This window comes from Myxocyprinus asiaticus, chromosome 38, assembly GCF_019703515.2.
Source record: "Myxocyprinus asiaticus isolate MX2 ecotype Aquarium Trade chromosome 38, UBuf_Myxa_2, whole genome shotgun sequence".
NCBI classification, from domain to species: Eukaryota; Metazoa; Chordata; class Actinopteri; order Cypriniformes; family Catostomidae; genus Myxocyprinus; species Myxocyprinus asiaticus.
Genome location: NC_059381.1, coordinates 2169028 through 2181125, shown reverse-complemented (window position 1 = coordinate 2181125; position 12098 = coordinate 2169028). Strand labels below are relative to the sequence as shown.

General features: G+C 33.8%; 1 protein-coding gene across 3 annotated transcripts in view; it reads left to right on the top strand.

The window, feature by feature from the left end:
- Nucleotides 1–12098, top strand: part of LOC127429231 (WD repeat-containing protein 7-like) — a 157041-nt gene that overhangs the window by 103789 nt on the left and 41154 nt on the right. For all 3 annotated transcript variants that reach the window (XM_051678125.1, XM_051678124.1, XM_051678123.1), the window contains one exon: nt 11056–11280. In XM_051678125.1, the coding sequence (XP_051534085.1) occupies nt 11056–11280 (225 nt within the window). The remainder of the gene's footprint in view (nt 1–11055; nt 11281–12098) is intronic.

Here is a 12098-nt window from a genome sequence, read left to right as displayed (position 1 = left end):
CATATTTATAATGCATTAATAATGTCTCATAATACACCTTATAATGTTATAACTTCTCATATATAATTGTAACCACAATTATAATACATTATAATAATTACCTATTCATAGTTATACTTTTAGAGTATCATGCACTATAACACAAGCAACATTTAATTTTATCTGCAGAAGTTATAATGCATTATATATATATATATATACAGTATTTGTAATATATAGGTATGCTTTAAGGAAAGTGACAAAAGCAATGTGTTCTTATAAACATCTATAAGATATTTTTAAGTGGTTATAAGACATTGCTGGAAGTTATATACATTACACATGCACTAAACACAAAATTACACACATTCAATGTACATTTTGAGATATTACGAAACAACACTTGTAAAGCTACAAGGTTCAAATATATCAGAAACTCTCTCAATATGTATGTTAATCTTCTTCGGTGTAAACACACCCAAATCAAACTGATTCTATACATTAACTTTAATGTTTGTGCATCTCATTTGGAGACTTATTTTATAAATAACTTCCATTATATAAGTTTGACTTGTATAAGAAGATATTGCTTTTGTAACATTACTTAAAGCAGGTAAAGAGCACTTATAATATGATTACATCATAAAGCCAGTTTACACTATACAGCAATTATACGATTAATTTGATTAACTTCTGCTGTGTTAAAATGGGATGTTGCTTGTGTTATAATGCATTATACTCTAAAGTATAACTATGAATAGGGAAAGTCTTATAATGTATTATAACTGTAGTTATAATTATATATGATAGGTTATAACTTATTATAAGGTGTATTATGAGACATTATGAATGCAGTATGATGCATGTATAATGCATTATAAATATAGGCTTCATAGAAAGTGTAACCAGGTCTTTATAATTTATTTTTGGTACTTTTCAACTGTCTTTTATGTATGGATTTGATTGTTTTAGTCACAGACCCAGACTTTTAATATTAAACTATGAAAATCCATTATAAAAAAAAGAAAAAAATTAATACATGTTAAAAACTATGATCATCTAAACAGAGTGAAATAAACACAAACCATTAAAAATTGTATTGCATGAAAATTATTTCTATCAATTTAGATATGAAAGCTGTACAGTTGTGTGTGTACATGTATATTTGAGGTGTGTGCATGTGTATACAGGGTCTGTGTACGTGTATATTCAGTATTTAGCGTGTGTGTATTTTGGTATTGTGCATCTGCTGTGTTCCTCATCACTGTTTGATTTGGTTTCACCTTGAATGTAGCACGCGGTATTGATTCAGCTCACGCACACACACACACACACACACACACACACACACACACACACACACACACACACACACACACATCGACGCCGGCCGTGGCAGCCATGTTAGGCACCTAAAGGATGGAAAGGCCGTTTCTTTCATCAGATTATCACTCTATTGCTCTCTCTCTTTCTCTCTGTTCAGTAATGATCAATTCTCTTTTCATATTAGTTTCACACTGTAAGGCCTCATAAATACAACGGCCCCAAAAAAGTGTTATGGCACTTAAGTTACACTTATAAAATGTATCATTCTTATTGCATTAAATAACAGAATATCAAAACCTAGTGGCATTTGCAATGTAATGCAATGCAAAAAATAAATAATAATAATTTCTGAATCATTGATTTTGTTTTGTCCATCAGTAAAGTATCTAAACATCCTTAAAACAAGACTGTGTAAGATAATACTTACTTTTCTGAGTCTTGAATTGGGTTTAGTTTTCGTGTTGTAACAAAAATGCATTTAATTCAAATTATATTCTCTTGAAATGTGATATCGACACAATTTTGCGTTAAGTATATTTATCTTGTTTGAAGAATGAGAGAAACTGACTTTATCATGACAACTCGTCATTTTTTTTTTCTTCTTCCTATTCAACTTTATTTTAAGAAAGGAAACGTCAGTGAACCAATTTGGTTACTCATTCCTTATTTATTTATTCAAATGACTGATGTAAGTCAGTCTTTGTTTCTCTTTCTCCTGTGGTACAAAAGTAATTTTCCTATTAAAATCATGGTTAGGTTTAGGGTGTAACCTCTTCAACTCTGAGGCATTTTTGAGCTGCCGTCCGAAATTTTTCACACTCAAATTTAAAAGCTCACCGTTTACACATAATGTGGACTAATTGCCAAAAATTGGTCTAATTTTTCAGAGAACCCCCTCCCCAATCTGGAATGCCCAATTCCCAATGCGCTTCAAGTCCTCGTGGTGGCGTAGTGACTTGCATCAATCCGGGTGGTGGAGGACGAATCTCAGATGCCTCCGCGTCTGAGACCGTCAATCCGTGCATCTTATCACGTGGCTTGTTGAGCACGTTACCACGGAGACGTAGTGCGTGTGGAGGCTTCACGCTATTCTCCGCGGCATACGCACAACTCACCACGCGCCCCACTGAGAGCGAGAACCACATTATAGTGACCATGAGGAGGTTACCCCATGTGACTCTATCCTCCCTAGTAACCGGGCCAATTTGGTTGCTTAGGAGACCTGGCTGGAGTCACTCAGCACATCCTGGATTCAAACTCGCGACTCCAGGGGTGATAGTCAGCGTCAATACTCGCTGAGCTATCCAGGCCCTCCACTGTATGTTTATAATCTTATGATAAACAGAAGTTTTTTTTTTAGTTTTTTTATTATTATTATGTTTTTTGTTTTTGTTTTCCTAACTTTGTAAGCTTGTAATTCTGGTTCTTTTCACTCCATCTCCCTCCAAAAAGGTCTTATTTTATCCCACTAGATGACCGCAGTCATCATAATTTACAGATCTGAAATGTAGTTACGATGGTATATAATATTTTATGATCAACAGTCGATAACATATATTTCCGATGATGTGTTTAGCATGCTTTTCCTTCTGGATGGCATATTTTGTTCTGGACATCTAAGATATAACATTGGATTATTCACACAAGCAAGCTCACAGACAAGTAAACAATGGCTTATATTTTAGAGAACTTCCTAAGGTAAAAGCAGATATAAAGTTTTTAGCTATTTGGGGCTTCCAGCAGCAGTGATCAGAGCATAAATGAGACGCTTGTATTTGATGACTTTACAGAAATCAAATTTCACTTGTGATTCTTTTGAAAATCTTTTGAACTGTGGGGATTAGGGCAACAAAATTAACACACAATTAGCTATACAGTCATATTCCTAAAAACGAGAGCTTTCATTTGATATATAACTTGTCTATTTACGTGCTATTTTAAAGACTTTTATTTTTATATTAATATTTCTACCACATGGCCACTAGGTGGCGCTGATTTGCGACGTGAATGTTTTGAGGCCTTATTTTGTTTTTTTATGTAACATAAATGCAGAAGTGATGATTATCTATGAAACGTTCAGATTCTAAGCTTTCAAATGATTCCTCATATAACTGACTTCTATATTTGGAGACTTGAACATTTTAAGTGTAAACTGTTCGCGACAGTGAACGTTTAAACCCGCTGGCAGGTCTGCATTGTTGAAGATTTAAGTAAGGGGTTGCACTTACTTAAAATCGTGTTAACATCCTTCGTTGCACTCAAAAAAATATTTAAGCCAATTTTAATGATTAACGCATTTCTATGTAATAACAAAATTCCTTCAAATTGAAGTTTTTATTTTGTTATTATATTGAAATGCATAAATCTTACATTTTATTATTATTTATTTTTTTAATATTTTTTGAGTGTGGTTAATTTGTTTTTCTTTATGGGAGTAAAAGTTGATGGTTTTTGTACGAGCCGACTTATAAAATTAATTTCAATTTTTGCCGTCTTGTGCAAATTATGACTTTTAACAAGACCGGTTTGGACTTCATCCATCCACTATAAATCACCTTCTTAGAAAAACTTAAACAGCATTTGTTTGTAGATTACACTTGCATTGTATGAGAAGTTTAGAGAAAGGTGTGTGTGTGTGTATGTGTGTGTCTGTGCGTATGTGCGTGCGTGTGTGTGTGCGCGTGCGTGCACGTGTGTGCGTGTGTGTACGTGTGTTGCATTTGTGTGTGTGTGTTTAATACTTTTTGGGTTAGGTGCATGTGTTTGTTTACTAGTATTCTATACACTGCTAACTGTAATATTAATAGCAGGACTTGTGTGTGGTATAGAAAACACACACTCACACCACGTGATCAGGTGTTGACTGCCCTCCACTGAGGATTATAAATATTTCAGTGTTTGTTGTGTTGTCATGGCTTTGATTTTAGTCTTTAATATTGCAGGTAAGAAGACATACAGACACTGATTAAACAAAGATGATCAGATCATACAATCTGACAGAATCTAGTGAGCTGCCTACAACCTGTTCTGCTTTTGGATATCATGTTTACATACTACTAAGTGCTCCAAACAAAACTCAATGTACACATTTTAAGACCTTATGAAACTGCCTATGATGACTTTAAATGCTGACTATGTAGGCAGCTCACTAGGTAATATAATATAATGAGACATGTGTGTTTGCACTTGTTGTGTTTATGTTTCTGGGATGATACTTTTTAATAACCGAAGTGTGTTTGTGAATCTATAAAGGCAGTTCAATGTGATTGTCACATTTTTGTCATGTACTGTTTGCTATGATGGCAGAAAATCGTTCTTTTGACTGCATTACATTTCTGTAAATACACCAGTAAATATCTATAGGGAAAATTAAGTTATGAAAGCACGGATAGAATGGCACATCAGGATGGAACTACAGGACATATGTTTACATTTTTATTTATAATGTTCAAAGTCTCACTCAAATTTTTTTAGCCTTTTTTTATTTTATTTTTTTTTAGATTTATGCATACATTTCGTTACAAAATTCCATCAGACTGAATTGTGTAATTTTAATTTAATTAAATTAATAAAACATTAACATTTTTCTATTATTTATTTAATTTAAAGATTTCTTTATTTAAGGATTTTTTTTTTTGTTAAATAGTTTTTGAAATTTAAATGTTATTAAAAGTTTAAAAAAATAAATATGATTATATTATAATAAAATATATTTTTTAGTGTAAATGCACAAATGTAAAATGAAATAAAATAAATTAAAACAGCTTTTTCAGCAGGTATATTCTAATGAAGTGCTTTCAAACATTGTTAGTAAAATCACTTTTTTGTAAAATACATTTTTTATTCTATTTGTTTTTTTAAATTATTATTATTTTGTTACAGTTGTTTTTTTGTTACACTAAAAGACTAAAAAAGACGAAATATTTCAAACGTAATCATTTGAAATGCCTGATTAAATTGTTTCCATTGGAAGTTCTATTAATCAATTGATAATGAGTTTGTCTATAATCGTCATGTCTACATGTCATGTGGACATTTTGATATCAAGAGCTGCCAATTTACTTGTAAGTGCTGCTCCATCCAGAGAGGTCAGAGGTCACCTGACAACCAACAGAAAGAGGATGAGGAGATTCGGGGAGTCAGATTGAATCAGCAGAGATGTGGCCAATCGTTCTGTCAGAGGATTAAACAATATCTGAGTCAATCGCGTTAGAGCTTTTAGTGCCAGGCAGAAAAAAAATTAAATAATATGATTTTTCTTTTGAAACAAAGGTACAGATATAAAGACAAAACACGTTTCTCTTTTTGGTCAGCAATGAAATAAAAGATGTTTCCTTTTATATGAGATCTGTTAATTATTACACATAATCTGAAAAACAATATTTGATAATGATTTGTGGTGCACATATACTGTAAATAGTAATAAAAGTATGTACTTATGTACTGCAAAATGATTACACATCAAGTACATTTTAATTTGGGTGAGCTAAATATATATATATATATATATATATATATATATATATATATATATATATATATATATATATATATATATAGTATGAATAATAGTATATAATATATAATACATAATATTCTTCATTATGCTAATATGCATAACGAATGTTAAATAAACCATGACCAAAAACAATATTTTTCTTTAGCACAGATTTTGCATGCAGATATGAGTAATTGATTTGTTGTGTAGTTTTGAGATCATACAACAGAGATTATTGGTTGTGTTATTGGTTGTTTATGATGAGCTGTGTTGAGCGGAGTGACTGCATTCAAAATATTGCACAACCTTGATTGCTGGTTTACATTTTTTGCTCTGTGGGTGAGGTCCATGCAATCCATTTTCATTGAATAATTTCTCTTTTAATATCTTTTCTGTCCTTTACAGTCAGTTGTTGATCAAAAAGTAAAAAGAAACATTAATTATTATATCACACATTCCACAGATATGGTAAAGAAACAACTAAACTGAAACACGTTTGCGAGACACTCGCTGAACTGCTGCTGTTCTTAAAGAGACGGTACCGTCGTAGTGCTTGTTATGCATATTAACCCTTGTGTTGTGTTCGTTTTGTGCTAACACATTTTGTGTTCCTGGTCAAAAATGACCGGCCCACTAAGATTGTTTATAAATCTCTCATATATTGCATATATTATCACAAGATATTGCATTAGATCTGTTTATCAACTTCTTTTATAATAATTATGACAGGTTTTATACTCCTTTTTTGAACATATTTTGAAAAACAATATTTATTTTTATTGATAGAATGATTCATTGAACTGAGCTCATACTGAGCTAGTGGGGGGGCACTCCCTGCAGAAAACAAACATATATATATATATAATAATTACATAATAAATTAACAATCACTTGCTTGATCTGAACAAAACTGGTGTCATTTTAAAGCTTAGAATCTGGACTTTACAATGCATATAGCTGATCCTACCCATTCTTAAATAATGCTTTTTAATTGGCTGACAAATAAAAACTGTTTCGTTCTCATAATTTGCAAATTTATCACAACAATTATATTCAGAGTTGGTAAAACCATAAAAAAAGATGAGATAGCCATGTCTTATATACTGTTGGAAAGATCTCAATTTGTAGAATGCAATGAGGAAATTAGTTTCACTCAGAGGTCAAACTGCAGTGAGTATTAATGTATGAAATTCCCACAGACACACATAAATATACAGTAATAAATAAGAGTCTTTTTGTCACATTTTTCTTTATTACTTCCTGAAACATACATGTAACATAGACAATGACATATTGTAACTTACAGCAGACTATCCCGATTCAAACGAGCCCAAACACAACATATGATGACAAGTAGATCTTATAATATTCCTCAAAGAGTGTACATGGAAAGATGATGCACAAAAGGGCGCTCAACACGTGTGTGTGTGTGTGTGTGTGTGTGTGTGTGTGTGTGTGTGTGTGCGCACGCACACATGTCCAAGGGCTTTGTGTGTGCAAACACACATTCACATATGTGCTCATCTAAAGGATTGGGATGCTCCTGAACACTTAATATTTCTGTATTTGAAGTATTCATTCATTTCCAATGGCCGGTCATTTTTGACTGGGAACACAATAAGTGTAACAGTGAAATAAAACCAAAAAACATGAAGAAAATGGTCCAATGTTTTTTGTGTGTTTTCATACACCATATGTGAACAAAGTCAAGGAATTTTATTCTAATTGGATTAATTAACAAAAAAGTAATCCGGGTCAAAACGACCCGAACACAACATAAGGGTTAAGGACACAATCGGATAACTCAACGAAAATACTTGTAAACAGCACAAATGATGTATATAAATAACAAACAGTTAACAAAGTGTGTAATAAATGTGTTAATATATAAATATTTAAAGGTGAATCGTACATAATGAATTATTTCAACAACATTGAAGAGTTTCACAAATCTTTGGTGAAACTTGCTCCATAAACATGGAATTGTTTTTTTTTTGTTGTTGTTGTTGTTTTACATCATACTTTAAACTTTAAACACTAGCACTTAAATGTTTGATGTGGAATTCTATTTTAATTTTTATGTTCCATCCTTGTGAATGTTTTATGTAAAAAGTTTAAAACCGTGACAGCTCGTTTAATTATTATATATGCAATTTCATGAAATCATATAAATAGATACAATGTGGAATTTGTACATTTTTAAAAAGAAAAAAATGTGATTGCATTCATGACAAACAAGGAAAAATCATGTGTGAAGAAACCCCCATCCAGGTTTTTTTTTCAGGTGCATTACGCTTACGTCATGTCAAAAGTCTGGCGAGTAAAAACAAAAATCTATTAGCCAATGGCGATCCTTTCTCCAGTGTGTCCGTAGAGAGTTGTAGCTGTTACTATTGTATATTGTAACAGTGTTTTAACATGACTGACACGATATACATTTTTTTTACCAATGCCGATTTTAACAAAAAACTATAGGCCGATACCGATTTTTTTGCTACTTGCCTTATTTTGTCATCAGATTTTACAATTATGCTTTAAAACCTACAGGAACCTTTTTACCGTTCCTGTAGCTCAACTGGAGCATGGCGCTAGCAACGCCACTATCATGGGTTCGATTCCTAGAGAGCTCAAAAAACTGATCAATTGTGTACATTGAATGCACTGTAAGTTGCTTTGGAGAAAAGCATCTGACAAATGCATGACATGTAAAAAATGTACAAAGAGTTACAAAAGCTTTTTTTTTTTACTGTTCTAACAATAAATAATTTCCATTGACCACTGGATCAGTTGAACACATGACAGGCCACAATTTTAAAGAGAGCCACAATGAAAGATAAATAGAAGATAAAACATAACATTAACATTGTGATTGATTTGTTAAAAAAAAAAAAAAAAAAGGTTATTTGTACTTCTAAAACATTTTTGCACTTCTGTTTTTGCAGTTTAATACAACAGAACATTACAAGTTCATACTATGCATATGTTGGACAATTCCACGGAAATGTCAACAACATCGTGAAAAAATGTAACATTTTAACCAAAGGAACAAAATCCCTTTTTAAAATCTATATTATAGTGGTATAATAGATAATGGATAATGCTGTTTCTGGATTGTTCATTTGAATCACTTAGTTTTTACAATGCGTGTGCTTAATTCATTTTAAATAAACTACCATGCTTATAACAGATATGCCGATGGTTTTATTTTGCTCAATAATTGGCTGATAAATATCGGCAGCCGATACATCTGTGCATCTCTACATAAAGTATCTGTTTTATAAATGGAAATATTCCCATCTAGAGTGGTCAGATATGAATGAACCGCTGTTGTAGCATGACATGTGTTTGTATAGTTGCTTTAGGCTCTTCGAAGTGTGTGTGTGTGTGTGTGTGTGACTAATTGCACCTCCTGTGTTTAAGGGGCTCCTGTGGTACACACACATTTGGTAACAAAAGAACCTCCCCATCCGACCGCGCCCCACACTTCCGAAAGCAAAGACCCCTAGAGTTCCCTTTATGGCACACACACACTCAGTAGTGATCCATTCCGTACATTTATAGTGCAGTAGAGACTGGAACACAAAGCAGAATCCACCACAAGCGTTACAGTGTTAATTCAGATGTGACTCGAGCTGTGGACATTTAACAGAACTTGTGCATCTGTGTTTTTTGTAACATGCAGCTGTCACCATGGTAACATGTATGTAAATGGTCTGCACTTATATAGAGCTTTTTTATAACCTTAGCGGTTTTCAAAGCGCTTTACACTGTGACACCATTCACCCATTCACACACACCAATGATGGCAGAGTTGCCATGCAAGGCACTAGCCAAGTTGGGAGCAACTTGGGGTTCAGTGTCTTGCCCAAGGACACTTCGGCATGTAGAGTCATGTGGACCGGGAATCGAACTGCCAACCCTGCGATTAGTAGCCAACCTGCTCTACCACCTGAGCCACAGCTGGCCCAAATGTATCATCAGTGCCCCATAAACCAAACTATGACCCCATCCACACTAATACATTTTCGCTTGAAAACGCATTGATTTTGCCACATTTACGTGTCTCGTCCACACTAGAACGCCGTTTACCTCCACCGAAAATAGAGCATTTTAAAAAAATGCATACCCCATTTCCGGATACTTTGGCAAAGGATGACATTAGGAAACTGAAAACGTATTAGTGTGGATGTGGCCTGTATCAAACCTTTAGATACTGTCGTTTCATCTGACTGGAACAAAACAAAATAAAGAGCTGCAGTAATTTTGCTCTGTTTAAAAAAATAAAAAATCTTAATGCTCTTTGACTGAAATGTGTATTTTTAATGGCTGATGCAATGATTTCTAGAGAGCAGGGTGGTTGATAATAGAGGTAGACCGATACATCGGTTTTACCGATTAATCGGTGCCGATAGTTGATTTTTGGAACGGTTATCTGCAAAAATCTTTGCCGATAGTTTCACGCGATAGTTTATTCCTCATCTGGTGAAATGATGTATATATAACGGAGCTAAATTTCTATCATTTTTAAAATAAAAGGCCCCTGTGTGTTTCGGGCTTGTTTATAGTTAAAAGTCAAGTTATGCACCAAATATTATTTGTTCTGGTTATTATTGGAATTTTGGTTGCATAATAAACTGTTTTGGGGATTTTATTCATTTTGGACTCTTGTAGCCTTAATGTTTGTGCATGTCATAGTAAGGAAAGACAAAGAAATCTTTGATTATTCTATAAATAATTTTTTTTTTTAAACTATCGTCCGATTAATCGGTTATCGGCCTTTTCCTCCACCTTATTTATCGGTATCGGCAAAACCCACTATCGGTCGACTCCAGTTGATAACTGATATATTGTGTATTATTTACATGATTATAATTTATTATATACATAAAACTAGTCAATTAGATCAGATTAATCAGCGTAGCCGATATATCAGTCAGTCACTACTTAATGTCTCGAATTGTGCGTGATTCATCACTGCACTTTATTTAATAACTTTCTCCACCTCGGAACCGATTTTTCTTTTCTGCTGATGTAACCAAGGTCATGTGGACGGGGATAAATAATATTAACCAATGATATCATAGCCTAACATGTTTACATCCAATCAAATCCCAGCGAATAAAATCAATTTCTGCCCTGTATTATTTTCCACTGAATATTGTTACACTCACAAATGTGTCACATTATAAAAGTCGTTTCTTGTATTTACAGTAGATTAATCTGTCTCTCTCTCTCTCTCTGACTGTCTGTAGGTTGTCTGTCTAACCTTCCCCCCAATGCTAAGAAGATCTGTAACTCATATGAGGAGAGGAGGAAACAGGCGACAGCTATCGTCCTGCTGGGTGTGATCGGGGCGGAGTTTGGTGCAGAGATCGAACCCCCTAAACTACCGTCGCGAGCTCGGACCAGCAGTCAGGCTCCAGAGGGTTTCGGTTTGACCACCGGCGGCTCCAACTATTCACTGGCCCGTCACACCTGTGAGTATAAACGTCACTCACACACTCATCAAACACAAATGCTAAGTGGGAGACTGGTATCTTTTTGTTAGAAGTTTTTTATGGCAGTTTCACCATAAAACTGTGTATAAATGGCAGTGTAAGATTGCTTGTCAGGCCCTTGCTGATGCAAGTGAATCAAAACACAATGTAATGGAATATAATGGAAAGGCATTAGCACATCTTTAGTATACAGTGGCAAAAAAAAAAAAAAAAAGTATGTGAACCCTTTGGAATGACCTGCATTTACAGTATGTGTAAATTTGTCTTAAAATCTGGTTTGATCTTCATCTAAGTTACAATAATGAACAAACACAATCTGTTTGAACTAATAACACACAAATTATTGTATTGTTCTTGTACATACTGAATACATCATTCAAACATTCACAGTGTTGGTTGGAAAAAGTATGTGAACCCCTAGAATTATGACGTCAGTAGTTAATTAGAGTCAGGAGTTGACAAACCTGGCATCTAATTAATGAAATGAGATTGGAGGTGTGGGTTACAGCTACTTTGACTTATAAAAAGCACTCAAACATTTTGAGTTTGCTATTGACAAGGAGCATCTGCTGACGTAGACTATGCCTCACAACAAAGAGATCTTAGAAGAATTGTTGCTCTCCATAAAGCTGGAAAGGGTAACACAGTTAACTCGAAGAGCTTAGATATTCATCTGTCCACAGTTAGACAAATTGTCTATAAATGGAGATGATTTAGTACTGTGGGTACTCTCTCTAGAAGTGGCCGTCCAGCCAAGATGACTCAAAGGGAACACCGCAGAATGATCAATGAGGTAA